The 21,600-nt window shown below is 34.9% G+C and overlaps 1 protein-coding gene across 1 annotated transcript in view; it reads right to left on the bottom strand.

Annotated features, from left to right (window-relative positions):
* The window catches only part of TMPRSS3 (transmembrane serine protease 3), a 77,887-nt gene that overhangs the window by 54,250 nt on the left and 2,037 nt on the right, over window positions 1-21,600 (bottom strand). Inside the window, exons 3-5 of the mRNA XM_020973878.2 lie at window positions 3,205-3,315; window positions 2,219-2,335; window positions 1,251-1,374 (exon numbers count right to left, since the gene is read on the bottom strand). Of these exons, the coding sequence (XP_020829537.1) occupies window positions 1,251-1,374; window positions 2,219-2,335; window positions 3,205-3,315 (352 nt within the window). The remainder of the gene's footprint in view (window positions 1-1,250; window positions 1,375-2,218; window positions 2,336-3,204; window positions 3,316-21,600) is intronic.

Raw genomic sequence — 21,600 nt, 5'->3', positions numbered from 1 at the left:
GCTTAATAAATCTGTATGCTTAGAAGATCAAACCTTTGTTTCCTGAATCATTTCATCTTTCATCTGCCACAGTTTTTTGAGAGATCCAGTATGTTTAGTAGATTGTTTGCCCCAGGGATTGGGTTGATTCCACCCACCATACTTTTCTAGATGTATCTTATAATACAAATAGTATGATCTATAATCTATAATATTATGATAATCAGATCAGCAATACCCTAATGCAATGAGACAGTTCTGATGAGGGAAAGAAAGAAAAATGAAAAGGGACCTAGCAGTCTATCAACCAAGAAGTGAAAGTGGGTATTAGGGCAGAGAGACTGTTGGGGTGGGTAAGCGGGGAATATTTACTTCAAAGTTTTATTTAAGTTCCATGTTTGAGGGTTCTACTATTTTAGAGACATAAAAGACTTGGAGAGATTGGGTTCAAAGGGACACGAAAATGATAAAGAGTAGGACTGATAAAGGAAGAGGAAATTGAAATAACAATGGGGATGTATTTACTTAATGCCATCATATGTACATAAACATAAATAATTAATAAATAAAAAGTTCATTGAAATGGCCTTATTTACATGATACTGAGTAACAGATTTGAATGACTACTTCTTAAAAACTGTTTTTTTTAGGCAATTGGGATTAAGTGACTTGCCCAGGGTCACTCAGCTAGCAAGTGTCAAGTGTTTGGTCTGAGGCTGGATTTGAACTCAGGTCCTCCTGACTCCAGGGCTAGTGCTCTATTCACTATACCATCTAGCTGCCCCAAAAGCTAATTTTAAAAAAAAAGTCCTTTGGTCTCATGTTGTTGTACAGTCTTTTTAGTCCTTTCCTATGCTTTATGTCCACTTTTGGGGTTTTCTTTGCAAAGATACTAGAGTGGTTTTGCCATTTCCCTCTCCAAATCATTTTATAGATAAAGAAACTGAGGCAAATAAGGTTAAGTGGCTTGGCCAGGGGCACTCGGCTACTAAGGGTCTGAGGTTAGATTTTAAATTCAAGTCTTTCTGACTCCAGCCCTAGAGCTCTATCCATTGATCCTCCCAGCTGCCCCTGGTCTCATGTAGATGTAGCCAAAAAGGAAAAGACGATATGTTTGTTTATGTTGATGTTCATGTTTTCTGTTCATAAAACCTGCAACCTTTTAAAGACTTTATACTATTTCCATATATCATAGCATTTGAAAATTCTGATCTGTTGCACTGAACTCTTCAAAACAACAACACATAGATGTAATTTTTTTCCACATCTACCTTGAGAAACCTAATTGTTCACAGGCTATAAGTCCATATTGACCTTTCCAGTCATCTGAACACATAGTTCTCCATGCAGCAGCAACAAAGACCTGAAGCACAGCATTATGGCCACTCACACGGACTGGTAAAAACATATGAAGAAAAATACAGTTAGTTGACACATAACTTTAGGATGAACATGCAAGATTTCATTAGACAATATTATAAACCAAACTACTTTTTTATTTATCAAGTTAGTCGCAATTATTACATTATTTCTCTTCATTATTATTATCCATAACCATTATTATTCATAACCATGTTTGAATCCCCTCTTCTCAATGCTACAATCCACAGTATTCTGTACCCCTGTAACATTTGTATCACTTATGTGGCATGTATGTATGTATATATATATATACACACACACATATATAAATACATATGCATAGATATATATGTATATATAGGTACATACATACATACATACATATATATATATATATGTGTGTGGATAGATAGATAGATAGATAGATAGATAGATAGATAGATAGACTCTCCTCAACTAATTTTTTTGTGGGCAGAGAACAAAACTTACTTTTTCATGTTATTCACATAGCCTAGCACAGGGATAGGCAATTTGGGTCCTTGAAGGCCCTCCAGGTCCTCATGTGCACCCCTTTGACTGAATCCAAACTTCACAGAACAAATCCTCTTAATAAAAGGATTTTTTCTGTGAAGTTTAGATTCACTCAAAGAGCTGCACTTGAAGACCTAGAGGACCACATGTGCCCTCGAGGCCCCAGGTCCCCCTTCCTGTGCTAACACAGGGTCTCAAAAAATAGGCAATTAATATCGACTGATTAATTTATTTTTCACGAAACATGAGTTTGATCTTATTACAGATAAGGAAAAAGAGTAACTGAATTGATTTCCTATCACTTATACCACTAAAAATAATAAAGGAGAAGAATAAATCAAATTACCACATCTGTATTCATCCTCTCCATCTTTACAGTTGTATACACCATCACACCTTGCTGTCAGTTCAATACACTGAAAGGATGATCTGCACCTGTATTTCCCAGAGCAATTGAAGTGTACTAAAGAAATTGGATTAAAAAAAAAAAAGACCCAGAAAGTTAACAAGATTACAGTTTCAAGTCCAAGGAAAACAAATCTCTGTGCTCAAAATACAATAAAAAAAAAAAAAGCAATAGGTAAGTTCTTGCTCAGCCCTGTTTAAGTTAATAATAAAAATTGTAAAAGCTGTATTCTTTTCTGCTGTTCTATCTTTTCTAGTCCCTTTCAGCTTCTATTTCTTACCCCAGGAGATATATAGCTCCCTCTCACAGGGTAGAAACTATCTGAAAGCTTAATCTGAGAAGGGAAATTCCAGCACTTAAAAGTACTGAATGGCTGAGCAAGTTTAGTAAGGGAGCCCTAAACATAGTTTCCTCATTAAGCCTATCTTTTCTTTTTTTCCTCCCTTATTCTGGACAAGGAGCAAATGAATGGTGGCTCCAGAGTGTTGATTGACATATTAAATTATGATTTCAATAAATCCAATTGATAAGCAAATGTTTTTCCTTTTATGACAGACTTTGAAACAATGAATTTTCACTAAAATTGCCTCCAACTTGTTTTTCAAATAAGCAGAAATGTTTGATAAATGAATGAATGGGTTCTTTGTGTATTTGGGTACTCCAGCCAATATTGACACACCTGACACTATTCAATTACAGTATCTCCCTTTGAATGTTTCTCACTGTTTCAGTTTCCTTAGTGACGTAGCCCTGGTTTTTGCCCATAATTTGCTTTAGAAACAGCAGATTGATCTTACCAACAGAACATTTTGCTTCAGTACTTAATTGTATGTGGCAACAAAATAGTAATCTAAAGAGGAAACTCATGAGCATTTAAATGTTTTAATAATTATTTTAAGACCTATTAAATAATAAATTGTACTCACTGCCCAGACCAATGGCCACTGCTATGATTAGTGCAATAATTCCAATGACGATGATTGGGAAAAACTTTAATGGAAGTAAAGAAAGGATCTGCGCAGCTAGTGCATCAGCATCTATAATCCAAATGGAAGAATGAGAATAATAGCCGTAATTGAAAGATTATATTTATCTCTTAACATCCTCTAAATCACTCCCTCCTCATCAGTTTTGTTCTGGGCCATACTCAAGCTAATCCAGGTCATTTACGTTCAAAATTGAAACCAAATGAGACTCTAAAAAACACATTCAAGAGTTAACAAAAAGTCACTTACTTACCATAGCAAGAAAAGGACAGTCAATAAGGACAAGCATGGAAGGACAATCATTCAAGCAAAGCTCTCTTGCCTGAGTTGCCCAGCATAATCCACCAGCCAAATATCAGAAAGTCCATGGAGTTCCTCATAGTTGCTTTCTACTAGTAGGACAACCAGGAAGTGATATCAACAGCCTGAATTCAAGTTTAGTCCCCTGAGCCAATATAGTTCCAAGGATTGCTTTAAATACCTCTGAGGGAGAAAAATATCCTAACTTGAATAGAGGGGGAGGATATTGCTCTCTCTTAGTAGAAGACTTTACCTCCTACTTAACTGAGAAAATAAAGCTCATCAGTCATAATGAAAAACTAGAGGCCACCAGTCATAAGCTCCTCTTTCGCCTCTACCCCACATATCAAAACCCCATGTATATCATTTGCCATTTTCTCCTCTATTTTCAGACAAGTAAGGAGACCTTCTTACAAGGCCAACCCCTCTATTGGTGCCCTGAATCCCAAGGTCCTCCAGGAACTTACCACCTAGATAATTTTCTTTCTTTAACTAACCTTCAATCTTTCCTTAACAACTATCTCCTTCCTTCCTGAGCATACAAACATGCCCAGGTCTCCCCATTCTTTGAAAAAAAATGAAAGTAAAAAATATTTTTAAATCTTCACTGAACTCTTTTGTAACTTTTTTTTCTTTGACAATTAAACTACTAGAAAAAAAATTGCCTTCTCCTGATCTGGAATCAAAGAATGAAAGAGACTTGGGCCAAAAATCATTCTAGACCCCTTCATTTTACAGATTGAAAAACATGCCCAGGTAGGGCAAATTATTTGCCAACAAGTCACACAGATTCTAAGCGGTAAAACCACTATTCAAATGTATGTCACCTGATTCCAAAACTAGTGCTCTTTCTGTTATTACTACTATTACTATGTAGGATAATGAGACATTATTATTGTTACTATTATTACTGTAACAATCTCCTGAAAGTCTAATCTATCACCCTTTCCATGGGGGGTTGGGAGGAGGAAGGGAAGGGTTTTGCTGACTAGAGCGGAGTACATTGAGACTCCAAACATCTGAGGCTTTTAGGATATCTGTGGATTTCTAAAATACTGGTGAATTGGGCTCTGGCAATAACATTTCCTGGGTTAGCACTCACTGAAGTTAGAGTAATAAAACAGCTTCTAAGAGTCAAAGAAATTGGTGGGCAGCATGAATTGCAGACTTACTCTACTCAAAACTGTTCTCATAAGCTAGATATGGAGAAGTTCTCCCTTGTGTCTTGGTCAAATATGGCAAAATACACAAGAACAAATCAGAAATACCAATACCCCATCTGCTGGAAATGCTCCAGTGTGAATAGCATTCCCATCTTTTTGTTTAACACATGATTCTCATTAATGCTGACATGTTCCATGAACAATTCTATGCAGTGGGAGATATCAGCAAAATTCCTCCCATTAGTCCTGATACCAGAAGAAGAGAGCCTTTGATTGTTTGGCTCCATGTTCTCTGGGCTGTGGACCACTCGATCTGACCAAAAAATCAGTGCAGATGAAGATCCTCTTTATCCCAGCCCTCAAGGCTTTCCCACAGGACATCCATAAATATTGGCACTTAGCTCACTGGAAGGACCTACTAGGACCCCCACTCCTTAGGGGAATATTACTAGACCAGTAATTACTTAAGTCCAATTGGAAGATTGGTCCAATTTGGAAAATAAGGAAAAATCCTCTTATAAAATAAGTTTGAGTTTGTTGTTGTTATTGTTATCACCAATGGGTGTTCCCAAGTTTCTTCCTCTCTTCTGCTTTCAATCTCCCATCTCATGGCTCTGACATCAGCAGAATGCAGTGGAACCTCTGGTCAGAGATCATGCCAGGAGCTCCTGGCTGTGACCTGTCAGTGCCCAAGCCCCTTAAAAGGAATTATTTCAATTGTACTGACATCAGTACCATGAACTGCCCCTCAGCATTCATAGTACATTGCTTAAAAGCTGAGAGCTCACTCTCTGGTGGTTGAATGGGCTAGGCCAGTTCACCTTTAGCCTGGCAATTACAGTAGCATTTCATCTTCTGAAAATAAGTCAACAACCAGCAGGGAATATTGGAATTGGCACTTTCTTTCCTTTCCCTAGCAACCCCCTTAGCACTCATGGAGCAATTGCTCCATCTGAAAAGGTACCAGCTACCTGCTTCACTGAGAAACCTCCCTATACATAACCAGAAGGGCCTTACCATCAGATTCCACCCTGCTGAATCCAACCATTTTATCATTCCACCCTCTAAATTTACCAAACTTTTTCCCTACTTCAACCGTGATGTAAGACATTGAGGCCATCTCATCCCAATGATCAAGTACACCAAATATTACAGGTGGACCTGATGCTCACACACTCTTACTTCAGCATCAGTGTTGGGATGAAATGAGGTACTTACAGGTAATTGAAGAGTTAGCTAAAGAAGGTGTATTTAGCCCTAACATAGCAAGGATATACAACAAAGCTTCTATAGTCATGCTTCCTCCTCCCCTCCCAACTCTTATCTCCATCTATTCAGCAGGAGAGAACATGGCAATCCATGTGTTTTTGGGTATCCACCAAGTTGGAAAGGTACTGACCCCATGTAGATGGTATTCTTTCATGCCCATAGGTGATCAGGAAACCACATGAACATAGCTAAAGGCCAAAAAAACCCAAAAACCATAGCTAAAGGCCTCAAGAAGCTGCTTTTAGGGAGGTACAACTTAAGCCTTGACCCACCCCCCAGGCCAATCAAGTCTTGGCTTTTTTTCTCTTTTTAGGGCTGAAGTCATGTTGGGAATGGGAAAGGCCTTTTGTATATTGGTCCTATCACACACACATACATACACATTCACCATGGTATCTAACAGTGGAGCTACATGCCAAGAAGGAAACATACAATTCATTGGTTGGAAAGTTAGTTTGAGAAAGTTCAAGGCACAATTAAGGGAGCATAGACATACACACCGGATTGACATGGATAAATCTTCCAGGAGTGGGACTCTGGTTACAGAGATGGGATATGGATATAGACTCAGGGAGTTCATAAAACTGAGAATTCAAATTTGAGAATTGAGCTGCAGAGAGGAGCAGACTCCAGTAGCTTGGCTGAGCAAACTACCCTAAAGAGATATTGCACGAATTGGATAACTTTGTGAGGAGCAAAAGATCATCATGGACCTAGGATATTAGACTTGTCAGTAGTCTCAGCCACATACATTTGCTACATATATGCTTCATTACCGTTACTCAAATTGTATGTGTTAGTGGAAGAATATTCCAAGGTTTCTAAGGGGTAATTTTTAGCTTTTTAAAATTTATTTTATATTTTTAATTTATGAAATAAAACAAGTATTTGCATATCATAATAGGATTTTTAAAAGATGATTGCATATGAAACTACAAATCTATTATGTATTACTGTTCCTTTTAAATATATAATGAGGTTATCATATAAATTTTTTTTTCTTCCTTTTTCCTTCTCCCCACCCTAGAGATAAATACCATTAGACACAAATATGTGCATATATATATATATATATATATATATATATTTATATATATATATATATGTAAAATCATCCTATACCTACTTGTATTTGTCAGTTCTTTCTCTATATGCAGATAGTGTCTTCCTTCATAGGTCCTTTGTAGTTATAATTTATAAGTCAAAATGACTTAGTTGCTCAAAATTATTCTCACAAGTTCTCATTTATTACTATGATATTACTATATGCAACATTCTCTTCATTCTGTTCACTGCACTGTTCATTATTTTATGCAGGTCCATCCATGTTTTTCTAAAAACAATGAGCTCACCATTTCTCATAGCTCAGTAATATTCCATCACAATCATTTACCACAACTTATTCAGCCATTCCCCAGTTGATGGACATCCCTGGAATTTCTTTGCCACTACCAAGAGAGTTCTATCAATATTTTTGAACATATAGGTTCTTTTCCTTTTTCCCTAATCATCATTGGAAATACACTAGGGGTATTCCTGGGTCAAAAAGCATAGGAAGTTTTACAACTCTTTGGGCATAACTGCTTTCCAAAATGGCTGGATCGGTCCATAGTTCCACCAACAATGAATTAGTATCCCAATTTTTCCATATCCTTTCCAAAGTTTGTTATGTTCCCCTTCAATCATTTTAGATGATCTGATAGGTATAAAATGATATCTCAAGGTTGTTTTAATCTGCCATTCTATAATCAATAATGATTTAGAGCATTTTTTCATATGACTATAAATTATTTTGATTTCTTCATTGGAAAATTATCTGTTCATATCCTTTGACCATTTATCAATCAGAAGATGACACATATTCTTCTAGATTTTACAAGGTTTTTTACATATATTTGAGATATGAGACCTTTATATGAGAAACTATAAAAATTTTATCCAGATTTTCGGCTTTCCTTCTGATCTTGGCTACATTTGTCTTATTTGTACAAAACCTTTTTAATTTAATGTAGTTGAAATTACCCAGTTTACCCCATATTCTGCTATATCTTGTTTATTCATAAATTGTTCGCCTATCCATAAGTCTGATAAGTAATATGTTCCATGTTCTTCAAATGTTCTGGCAATATCTCTCTTTATATCTAGGTCATGTATCTATTTTGGTAAATGGTATAAGATATTGGCCTAAGCCCAATTTTGGCCATACTGCTCTCCACTTTTCCCAAGAATTTTTTTTTTTTACCAAATAATGAATTCTTGCCCCAAAAGCTTAAGTCTTTACACTTGTCAAACGCAAAGTCATTATACTCATTTGCTGTTGTAAAGTGTATGTTTATTCTGTTCCATTGATCTACCTTTCTATTTCTTAGCCAGTACCAGATAATTTTGGTAATTACTGCCATGTAATATAGGTTAAGATCTGGTACTACTAAACTTCCCTCTTTTATATTTTTTTTCATTAGTTCCTCTGATATTCTTGACCTTTAGTTCTTCCAAATGAATTTTGTTATTATTTTTTCTATTTCAGTAAAATAATTTCTGTAATTTAATTGGGATGACATCAAATATATAAATTAGTTTGAGTAAGATTGTCATTTTTATTATATTTGTCTTGACTACCCAGGAACAATTAATATTTCTCCAATTATCTAAATTCTATTGTTTATATGAAAAGGTTTTTTTTTGTAATTTTGTTTATATGGTTCCTGGATTTGTTTTGACAGGTATAATCATAGGTACTTACTGTATAGAGTTAATTTAAGTGGGGTATCTTTTACTATCTCTTCTTGCAGGGTTTTGTTTGTGATATACAGGGATGCTGTTGATTTATATGGATTTACTTTATATCCTGTTGCTTTGCTAAAATTGTTGATTGTTTCAACTAACTTTTTAGTTGGGTCATTGGGATTTCCCAAGTATATCATTATGTTATCTTCAAAAAGAGATAACTTTATTACCTTACTCCCTATTCTGATTCCTTCTATTTCTTTTTCTTCTCTTATTGTTATTGCTAGAATTTCCAATACAATATTGAATATTAATGGTGACAGTTGGCATCCTTGTTTCATACCTGATCTTACTGGAAAGGATTCTAGCTTATCTTAATTACAAATAATGCTTTCTGATGGTTTTAGGTAAATGTTTCATCAACTTAAGGAAAAATCAACTTACACTTATAGAGTGTTTTAATTTATTAAAACATTTTTCTATATCTGTTAATATAATTATATGATTATTTTGCTTATATTTGTGATATAATCAATTATGTTAATAGTTTTCCTTGTGTTAATCTATCCCTGCATTCCTGATATAAATCCCACTTGGTCATAATGTATAATTTTTGTAATATATTGTTGTAATCTTTTAGCTAGTATTGTATACAGGATGTTTACATCCAAAATCATTATTGAAATTGGTTTACAATTTTCCTTTTCTATTCTTACTCTTCCTGGTTTAGGTATCAGTATCATCTTTGTTTCATAAAAGAAGTTTGGTAGGATCCCTTCTTTGCCTATTATTCCAAATAATTCCAAATAATTTATTTAATATTAGAATTAGTTGATCTTTAAGTGTTTGACAGAATTCACTTGTAAGTACATCTGTCCTGGTGTTTTTTTCATAGGAAACTCATTTGTGGCCTGTTCATTTTCTTTTTCTAAAATAGGTCTTTATAGATACTCTATTTCCTCTTCTGCTAATCTAGGCCATTTATATTTTTGTAAATATTCTTCCATCTTACTTAAATTGTTCATTTTTGCCATATAATTAAGCAAAACAACTCCTAGGAATTGGGTGAAATAACTCCTTATAATTTCAGGGTAATGTTTTACAGCTATTATTATTATTATGGCATCTTGATAACTGATTCTCAATGTGAAACATACCAGTTGAGGCCTGTGAGCTAAAATAATGAGAGTGCTGGTACCCACTTAATCCACTAACAGTTGCTCCTCTGGGAACTTGTCCTGCAAGCCTGAGTACCAAAATGGAAAATATCTCAAAGAAGAGCAGCTAAGTGGTGTGACGGATAGAGCACCTGCCCTGGAGTCAAGAGGACCAGAGTTCAAATCCAGACTCTGACATTGCTAGCTATGTGACCCTGAGCAAGTCATTTAACCCTGATTGTCTTCCCCCAAAAAAGAAAGAATCTCAGAGGAGATGCTACACATGAATACCTTCATTGTGCACAAGTGCTTGATTAGAAATAGATGTTACCATTAATATGAAAGCACACTGCTTTTTGTGAAGAGTGATTTCAGCTCCAAATCACATAATAATATTTGCTTATGAGGACAAGGAAATCAAAAAATTCTTAAGCTTATATTATTGTTGAAAAGAGATAAAATCAAAAAGCCACTGAAATCTGAGAAAGGAAGAGGTACAGAACCTAAGAGCATAGAAATTTTCACTTAATGCAAACTCCAAAAATTAAACCCAATAGTGAAACAGATGACAAATATATCAACAATGTTTCTAATGCTGTTGGAAAGGAGGTGGGCATACTTAGGCTGGAATTCCAAATCTCCCTTTTTGGGTTGACATTATAAATCCAACTTGCAAACTAACTATGACAAGCAGAGTAATTTTTTTTAAAAAACCACCTTGTAGCTACTATGACCAACATGAATGAATGCATTCTTCCACAGAATTTTACAGGAAGCATAAAGATATTTAAAGACCTGCACACAGCTGCCCATGAAGTGGTTGTTTTCATGTAAGACCTACGAGATGAGAGGTGGAGAAATATTAACTGTTTAATTAATTTAATTTGCTTTATTTCTCTTCATTCCCCCTAAAAAGAGGAGTCAAATAATTTCATGGGAGAAGTAAAAAAAAAGAGATGCATTGAAGAATTGAAGAAAGGAACTATACAATTATATCCATACCTGGCTGGTACTTGAAGTAGAAAATTGAATGTAATATTTCCCAATTAAAGACAGCAAAAAAGGAAAACAAAAAAGAAAAAGCCCAACAAAAATTCTAGTTGGCCTTAATCATGCAGGGAATGTAAAAAATCAGTGTCTTCAGACTGTGCAATGGGTCAAAGCAACACAAAGAATAAAATAAACAATTCAGTATCAATCTTAAACTTGACTACAGAGGCTTAAGTAGCAAAGAAATAAAAATAAGGCAGATGTACTCAAAGAGAATACAAAGAATTTCTAGTAATCGATGAGGTTATAAGAAGTCCAACAAAACAAAATTACAAATTGGATAAAGTTTGTCCACTGTTAATATGAAGAATAACATAACAGTTACATCAAGGAAGGTAGCAAAAACTCTAGCTTCTCTGCAAAACTAGGAAGCAGTCAAACAAGATAAGGTTCAAGATTATTACGTCAAATACGTCACAATTTCCAGCAAGACATTTTACCAGCTTCCTCTCAGACATAACTTTAATTCAACATTTCTTAACAGAATCACATAACTATTTCCAAGAGGTGAGAATACCAGAGAGGTCTCCCAATTTAGAGCAATTGGTTTTGTTACACTATATGCAAGGCAGTTAATGTCACAAAGATTATCTATAGACAAAAGAAAACAAGGTGATATAATATTGGTTAATTTTACATAGCACTTTAAAGTTTGCAAAGTTTTTAAGGTTTACATATGTTATCTCACTTGGCATTCACAACAGCTCTATGAGGTAGGTGCTGTTGTATCCCCACATTAGAGATGAGGAAACAGAGGATGAAAGAGGTTAAGTGACTTCCCCAGATTCACACAGCTTGTGTCTGAGGCAGGATTTAAATTTTGCAATTCTGATGGATATAAATACAAATTCAAAGTTACTTTCATTTTCATTCAAGAATTATTAACAATGAGAATTTTTTTCATACTTGTTGTTAGCTTGAATTTCTTCCTTGAAAAATGCCAGTTCATAGACTTTGATCATTTTTTATTGGCTCAAAGAGGACAACAAAGAAACCTGAAAAAGTATGCATGAAGTGATTCAGAGAGCACAGAACTAGAAGAACAATGAATGTAATAAGAAGATTATAAAGACAAATGACTTAATATCTCTGATCAATGAAATAAAGTATGATTTCAGAGAACTGGTAATGATCTATTATACCCACCTCTCAAGAGAGAGGCAGTAGATAAAGGATGCTTAATGAAACATACATTTTTGGACTTGGATGATGTGAGAATTTTTGTTTGACTATGCATATGTGTTAAATGGGTTTTCTTTTTCTTTTAAATTGAGGAGTGAAAAAAATAAAATTTAATCCATGTTTATTGAAAAATCAAAAGAAAAATTAACTGGATTTTTTGTGTAAAAAATTAATTTTATGCAATCAAAATTTTTCTTTGTGTCTTCTGTAATACTCTCTATCCCTTGTTTTGTCATTAACTCTTCACATATCCACAGTTGTAAAAGGTAACTTTTTCCTTGATTCTCTAATTTATGTGACCTTTTATAACTAAGTCATGTATCCATTAAGGAGTTTGGGCTATACTGTGAGGTCTTGGTCTGAACCAAATTTCTGCCAGACTTTTTTCCCCCAGTTTTCCCAGCAATTTTTGTCAGTTGGGGAAATCTGATTCCAGTAGTTGGGGTCTTTGGGTTTATTGAAAATGAGTCTAGTAAGTTCTCTGGTTTCTTTACGTTGTGTATCTACTTGGCTCCACTGATAAATCTCCTCATTTTTTTAACCAGTGCTGTCATTTTGATGATTACTGTGATCTAGGACTGAAAGGTCCCTTTAGATCATTTTCCTTGACATACTTGAACTTTTATTCCTCCAGTCAAATTTCATTATTATTTTCACTATATCTGCAAAACAATATTCTGAAAAATTGTTTGTTAGATCACTGAATAAATAAATTAATTTGGGTAGTACCATCATTTTTATTATATTGGCTAAGCCTACCTCCGAACAATTAATATTTCTCCAATTTTTTAGGTCTGTCTTTGTTATAAAGAAAGTTCAATTGTATTCATTATAGTTGTATTTTGGTAGGCAAAATGTATTTTATATGTTCTATAGCAATTTTGAATGAAATACCTCTTCCTATTATTTCTTGGTAGATTTTCTTGGTAATATATAGAAATACTAATGATTTATGTGGATTTATTTTATATTCTCTAACTTTGTTGAAGTCGTTATTTCACTTAATTTTTGGTTGACTATGGATTTATAAGTATGATCTGCAAAAAGCAGTGATTTCATTTCTTTTTTGACTGCCCTCAGTCCTTTAAGTATTTTTTGTTCCATTATTTTAGCTAGAATTTCTAGCACATATTAAAAATGCTAATGTTGATGGATATTCTTGCTTTACCCTTAATCTTATTGGAAAGGTCTCTCATAACCCTACTACCAATAATTATAGACAATGCTGGTTCTCGATTCTAGAAAAATACTATTTGCCATTTTAAGGAAAGTTCCACTTATTCTTTTTTTGTGTGTTTTTAGTAGAAATTTATGTTGTAATTTGTAAAAAAAAAATTGCTGCATGTGATTTTTTTTGTTCTTGTTGTCAATATGGCTTATATTTGTAATATTCTTAATATTGAACCAATCTTGGTTGGCAATCTGGTCATAGCATATAATCTTCCTGATATTTTACTATAGTAGTCTTTTCTACTTCAGCTAGGGAAGGATTCAACCTGAGACAAATGGTCAATGGCCTCAGCATTGATCAATGATGGACCATTGAGAACACTATAGAAGTGTTCAGCCCATTTCTCTAGGATCACACCCTTATCACTAATCAATGTGGCTGAATCAGCACTGAGTAGTTGAGACATACCACAGGTGCATAATAAATAGCCTGCAAGGCATCATAAGAGTACTTTGGATTGTCACTATTGGCATAAAACTGAATTTCATCTGCCTTCTTACTGAGCCAAGAATCCTGTATCTCCCTAAGCTTTGCTTGTACTTTACTTTTGGTGGCATTGAATACTGCCTTCTTATAGATGGATGAACTATCCTGCTGGTAAACCCTGTGGAGTTCTCATTTTTCATTTAGTAGCTTCTGAATTTCCCTATCATTTTCATCAAACCAGTCTTGGCATTTGCAAGTGTTCTGACCCAGATGAGCAAATGCAGTGTTATACACCAAATCTCTGAAAGCTGTCCACTCCTTTTCTGCTCCACTGTTGCCATCTGTGTGTTGGCTCAATTTTCCCTCCAAGTTAGCAACCCTGCTCAGAGAAGAGCTCTAATCTGTTGACATTAATTCTTCTGGTAGTCAGTTTGCCTTGGGGATACTGCTTTTGTTGAATGCAAATATTTAGATTGGAGAGGACAAGTCTGTGATCGGTCCAGCACTCTACACCACATGTTGCCCTCGTCACTCTCACATCCTGTCTGTCTCTTCTCCTTACAATCATACAGTCTATTAAATGCCAATGTTTGCTGCAAGGGTGCATCCACAAAGTTTTATTGTGTTTGGGTAAATGGAAGACAGTGTTGGTGATGAGAAAGTCATGAGGTGCACAAGTCTTCAGCAGTAAATGACCATTGCTGTTGCTGTTTCCAACTCTATTCCTCCCTAGAACTACCTGACAAGTCTGGTAGTCTGAGCCCACTGTAGCATTAAAGTCACTCAGAATTATAAACTTGTCCTCTTTTGGCACATTGATGATAAGGGTCTCCAGGTCTTCATAAAATTTTTCTTTAACCTCATCAGGGTTTGTCATGGTGGGAGCATAGGCACTGATGATGGGGGTGTGACACTTTCCTGCAAGTGGCAATTGCATTGTCATGAGCCTGTCATTGACTCCTTTTGGTAGGCATACAAACTTGTTGACTAGATTAGTTTTGGTTGAAATTTTCATTTTTCATTTCCTTTCTCGAACTAAACTGCCAAGCTTCAGAGAGCACAACTCTGATGGGTTGGCCATGTTGAAAAAAGTATTGTTTTGCTAAAAATGTACACTTGCCAAAAAGACTATTTTATGGAAAACTCACACAGGGCAAGCATTCACATGGTGGTTAGAAAAAGTGATATAAGGACACTTTCAAGATCTCTCTTGAGAACTTTAGAATTCATTGTGTGACATGGGAGACATTGGCACAGGACTGCTCAGCATGGCATGCCCACGTCAGAGAAGGTGCTGTCCTTTACAAGCAAAGCAGAATTGAAACAATTCAAAGGAAACACAGGATCCACAAATTTAGAGAAACCACCCCAAATGATCACACGGTCTATTTGTGCCTGACCTGTGGTAGAGCATTCCAAGTTCATATTTGTCTCATCAGCCACAGTCTGACACAGTGAAACTCGACTCTAGCATAGTGATGTCATTTTGGTCCTCTTCAAGAACAAAAAACAACAACCAACATGAAACTGACAAAAGATTACTTGATGAAGGTAGAAAAAAATAACAAAATGTATCTGAAGGAGCTCACAAAGAAAATAATTTGTTTAAAAAAGGAACTAGGATAGTACTACCACATCTCAATACTACCAAGAAATAGTAATTTGGTACTAATTTAAAAATGCAGAGGTTGATCAGTGAAACAGATTAGAGACACACACAGGTGGCCTAGATTCCCAAAGATCTCAGTTACTGGAATAAAGACTCACTATTTGACAAAAACTATGGTGAAAACTGGAAAGCAGTCCAACAAGAATTAGGTTTAGAACAATACCTCACACCATATATTAAGATAAACTCCAAATCTCCACATCAATACATGCCTTAGATTAAAAAAAAAAGAGCCACATCATAAACAAATTAGAGGAGAAAAGAAGAAATTACCTTTCAGATCTACAGCTAGAGTTCATAATGAAGCAAGAAAAAGAAAATGTCATAAAACATCAAATAAACAATTTTGATTACATAAAATTTGAAAATTTTTTGCGCCAAAAAAAAAACCCTAATGCAGCCAGCATTAGACTGGAAACAGTTAACTAGTAGAAAATCTTTACAGCATCTTTCCAATTCAGATGTATAAGAATTAGTCCTTCTTTCACACCTAAAAAGATCATCACTTTCCCATTGTCATCTTTGCTGACTTCAGCCATAGCATCCTCACTTTCCTCTTTATATTTTTCCTTAACAGCTTCCTCTTCCATGTTTCTTGATAAAAGGTCAAGGATATAAAGAGGTGGCTCTCAAAGTGAAGAAAGTCAAACTATCAATTGCCATATTAAAAAAAAGTTTCCATCTAGGTACTGAAATATGTGGCCTACAATTTACATGCAGCTCACAGCACTCCCAAGTGTAGACTGAACCAGATTAAAATGCATTTGGGAAATATTTAGCAAAATAAAAATACAATAAAAGATAGATAATATTATATTTTAAAACAAAGTCAGTGTACAGCTATAGGGCTCCATATGTACAGTTCAATGGCCCCTGTTTCTATAAATTTGACACCACTGCTCTAAATCACTGATAATTAGAGAAATGCAAACTAAAGCTACTTTGGAATTCCACCTCAACCCCATCAGAGGAAAAAAAAAGAAAATTGCAAATATTTGAAGGGCTGCAGGAAAATAGGCACATTTATTCACCATAAATTGGTCCAGCCATTCTAGAAAGCAATTTGAGCAATACCCCCAAAAGTTACTCAAATATGTATACACTTTGACCTAGTAAAAGCTCTATTAGATCACAGGATAAAAAGATATATATATATATATATATAATATATATATAATATATATTATATATATATATATATATATATATATATATACACATACATACACACACATACATATATATATATATATATATATATCAACAACAACACCAATAGTTAAAATTTATATAGCACTTACTATGTGCCAGGCATTGTGCTAATGCTTTGCAATTATTGTCTCATTTGATCTTCACAACAACTCTGGGAGGTAGGTACAATTATATCCCTATTTTACAGATGAGAAAATGAGGCCAACAGAGATTAAGTTCCTGTTCAGGATCACAGAGCTAGTAAGTATCTGAGGCTGAACTCAGGTCTTCCCAACACTAGGCGTAGAGTTCTGTCTACTAGAATCATCCAGCTGCCTCGTGTACAGAGAAATTATAACAGCTTTTTTAGTAGCAAAGAATTGGAAACTCAGGAGATGATTATCACTAAGGAATTGCTGAACAATTACAGTATATTAGTGAAATTGAAGGCTATTGTGCTGTAAAAAACAAAGAGGATAGTTTCAGAGAAAATTGGGAAAACTTGTATGACCTGATGCAAAGTGAAATGAGCAGAACCAGGACAGCAATTTATATTATAGCAACATTTTTAAAAACAAACAACTTTGAAAGAATGAAGAATTCTGACCCATGAATGAATGACCATAATTCCAAAAGACCAACGATGAAGAATGTTACCACTGCCTGACAGAGAATGCAAAATGTGACATAGTTATGACCAATGTAAGAAGTCATTTTGCTTGACTACAAATATTTGTTACAAGGGTTTTCCTGTTCTTTTTTTTCTTTTTGGGGGGTCAGGAGGGGTGGAGGGAGTGGGAATGTAGAGGTGAGGAGACAAATTAAATGCTTGTTAATTTTAAAAACTACTTAATTTAAAAGGCAAAAAAAAAAGTAAAAGCAGAAGAGTGACATGTTCCATAACCATTTCTATCTGAAAACCTTGAAAAAGATGAAAATGAGATGAAAAGAATAATGACTATAAGAACACTCAGAAATAGTAGTGCATTTTAAATTTTGTAAAGCATTTTAGTAAATTACCTCATTTCATCCTCACAAAAAAACTTTTAAGGTACTTATTAACCCTATTTTACAGGTGAGACAACAATGCTTCAGAAAGAATAAGTGACTTATTCATATGCCACAGCTACTAAGCTTCTGAATCATGATTGGTGCCAAGGTCTTTCTGACTCCAAGAATAGCATTCTATTCTCTATGCCACATTGCTTTTAGCAACAAGTAAAAAAGTTCCCACCGTGAGATGTGCAGCTCTATGTTTCTGTCCTTCGAAATGTATATAGCTCTGACACAATGTTAAATACTCTCTGAGGAAAAGTCATTTATGAACTGTTCCCTGAATTCATCTCACTCTTTTGTGCTTTAATTCATTCCCTCTTCCCTTTTTACACTCTTGTCTCTTTACTCCCTTCCCATCTTTGTTTAAATCCAACTCATTTGCAAGATCCTGCTCATATTCTATTTCTTCCATAACATCTTCCTTTCCCTGACCCAAAATGATATTGATGATGGGAATTTTCATTAGCAATTTGTTTATGTGTCTTCTATGGACTTATCATGTTTTATTTTGTATTCTTGTTCTTTGTATATAAGTTTTTTATCTCCATTGGATCATAGTCAGGAGCTATTTCTTATTTATATTAGCAAATTTTAGTGCCTTGTGAATAGCAGGTACTTAATAATGGTGTAGTAGAAAGAGAAATGCACTTGGAATAAGAAGACTTGGATTTGAATTCTATATTAACTATGTGGTCAAGGGCAAGACACCTCACCTCTCTGAATCTCAGCCTCCTCATCCATAAAATAGGAATAACAGTACATTACCCCTATACTATTACTATAATACTATTACCCCTAAGAGTTTGGGGGGGGTTGCAAGTCAAAATGATATTTAAATGTGAGTTATGCTTAATTTATTATATTGATATGCTGAAATTCAAAAAGCATACAAGCTCAAAGACAAAGAAAGATGTTTGAAAAGAGGAAAACAAAAGAAAATAAGCGAAAGCAGGACAGGAGAAGGAAAAGGAATGGTACATAAAGATAGAATGTCAACAACTTAATGTTCTTACAGAAAGTGAGACAAAAGTTGGACAAAAGTTAATAGGAAAGTTACTTTCATTCTCAATTAAGTAATGATGAAAATGAAGACTGCTTAATAGAAGAATGTGGCAGATTTGAAAGACCTGGAGAAAAACAGAAAAACTCTTTCCCCGTCAGGGCTTCTTAACCTGGAGCCTATATATAGATTGCAAGGGATCTGTAAAATTGCACAGGAAAAATTAAATCTTCAAGAAATCCATATCTTTCTATGTAGATAAATTTATATTATGTGGAAATTTATATCTTTAATAAAATTGGCCTCCTTTGTAATCTTAAGTATTTTATTTTATGCTTTTAAAAACATTATTCAGAGAAGGGGTCCATAGTCTTTGTAAGAATACCAAAGTCCATGATAAAGGACAGATTAACAACCTTAGCTCTAAGTAATAAATGAATGAATTTAAATGTATTACTTCAAGTTAGTGTCTTGTCTTCTTTTTCTGAAGTTGGCATCTTAAGCTACATATTTCATTGTACAAGTTATAGCTTAAAAAAAAACACCTACAGGACTAAAGTTCAAAATGTAAGATCAAAACCACAATATTTTCTTTTCTATGTTAGAAATATTAAATAGGCCCTTGTTTACTTGCTAACAGCTCTCCTATTCATGCAATTAATATCTCCTTCCATCTTCTAAGGGGCCCCAGTGGTTTCACACTGGCAATTAGTGTAGTTACTGTGACCAAAGCCCCTGCTCATTTTTCCATTTCAATGGGAAAAAAAAAACACACTTCAGAAGATATTGTTCTGGTTTATTCCTTCTGAGGTAACTATTTATGCTTCTTTCTAGATCAATAGCCCAGATTGCTTAATAAAGTCAATTAAAGTAGCATCCATTTAATTATTCTTTGAGTCTCGGACCAAATTCTCACATGATCCTTTCTTTCATAGCTATCTTTGTGACTCCCTGAATAAGTGAATCAACAGATTGCTTTGAAAAGTCTTTAAATTATTTCTTACTCTTGCGGTCTACTTCTTGACCTCTTCGGGCCCATACCAAAGATTTTGACTTGAAGGAACTTCTACTATGGGACACTATTCTCCTGGTTGGTGACACATTTTCAGGAAAGCTCCAGCCATGCTTCACTTTGCTTCACTCTCTCCACTTTGGCCACCTCCTTCATAACTTCTGTAGAAGAAACCCTCAAGTATAGAGAGGCCCACATGTAAGGAAAGGACTGTCATGGGTGACCCAAAGGGAGGAAGAATAGATATCTCTAGCCTCTTCTATACCCATCCTTCTCAGGGAGGAGGCAGGGAGTCATTCTTGCCAGCAGAGAAAGCCAGAAGTTAGGGCCAGAAACTTCTCTGCTCTCCTCAGAGAAAGAGGTACTAGACTAGAATTATATGTACTGTTTTAAGTATTTTTAGTCCAGAGGAAATGATCTAAGGGTTCAATCTAACTTCTAATTTCTTTGTCATCATTATCTCAAGCTTTATATCCAAGGCTTGACTCCTTGCCCACCTAATAACAACTCCACAATGAACACATATAACAAATAGCAAGGAAAATCATTTATCCAAATCACAGAATGACAGAAACCAGAGAAGATATACATAGGAGAATATATACCAGACAATACAGAGAGAAGAAGCTCTTCCATTGGGAGTAAGATAACTCAAGAAAGTTTTAGATTTTATCCAAGGGGAAAATCCCTGAAATCTTTAGTGTAATAAGCTGGGATTAGAGACATTATGGAGACTGGTAACTTTACTCATGTCTTCCCAGAGTCTTTTCTTTCAGTAATCTGAAATGGGCTTAACCTCTGCTAAGTTATCCATCAAAGCTGGAAGCCAGAATCATCCAAAGCAACTCAACATTTGAAAAGTACTGGAAAAAAAAAAACTTGAAGCATTAAAAGTCCTGAAGAGGACTAAAGCTTGGAGAGTCACAGCACTGAAGAGTTTCAAAAGGGACTGGTGGAAAACTAAAATTTTCTTGCCTCTCATCAACTCCTCCCTGCCTCTCATGTAATGCAGAGCATTCATCTCCACCAATAAGGAAAGAGTCCCATGAGCCTTGGGATAAGGGTTATACCTCTTTACCAACTATCTTTCCCAGAATACTTTCTTCCCCACTTATCTTCAGGTCTGAAACTATGAACCACTGATGATCTTATCAAACCTGCTATTGCTCCTGGATAAAATGTATCAATTTATTACCCAATGGCCTTCTTCCCAATCTCAGATAATATTTGTGATCCAATACTCTCTCTGGCTGCCACTAAAGGGAGTACGTAGATGATTTTTCCACATTAGAATGCAGGCTCCTTGAGGGTGGAGCTTGTTTTTGCTGTTGTATTTATCTCCTCACTCCCTTAGCATGATCTTGGCACGCAGTAAGCACTTGGTAAATGCTATTTCATTCGTTCATTCATTCATTCATAAATTGATACAGCTTGTCTTTCCCATGCATCAGAGAATAAGGCGCAAAATACATCTTGCTCTTCCTCCTCGCCAGCCTGCTACAAATATTTCTGGAACCTTAAAACCAACCACCTGATTTCACATAAGAAGCAATCTGATCTAAACTGAAGTAGATAAGGGATGATGATTCATTTCTATAAAAGGTCTTAATGAGGGACAGACATATTGTTATGACATATATTATTGTAAATTTATAAAAATAAAAACACTTTGTACAGTGCTTTAAGGTTACAAAGCACTTTCTTCATGAGCATTTTACTAATTTATTTCTCAAACAACTCTGTGAAATATATAGCATGAATTCTATTATACTCATTTTGCTGATGGGAGAATTGAGTCTCAGAGAAGTACCTAAGCTAAGATCGCATAGCTAAGTGTGACACCAGTACTCAAATGTAGGTCTTAAATTTAAATCCAGTGTTCTTTCCTTTACATTATAGTGTC

This window comes from Phascolarctos cinereus, unplaced genomic scaffold (genome assembly GCF_003287225.1).
Source record: "Phascolarctos cinereus isolate Bilbo 61053 unplaced genomic scaffold, phaCin_HiC Scaffold_726;HRSCAF=1367, whole genome shotgun sequence".
NCBI classification, from domain to species: Eukaryota; Metazoa; Chordata; class Mammalia; order Diprotodontia; family Phascolarctidae; genus Phascolarctos; species Phascolarctos cinereus.
Note: the sequence above shows the minus strand (reverse complement) of the source record. Positions and strands in the feature narration are given on the sequence as shown.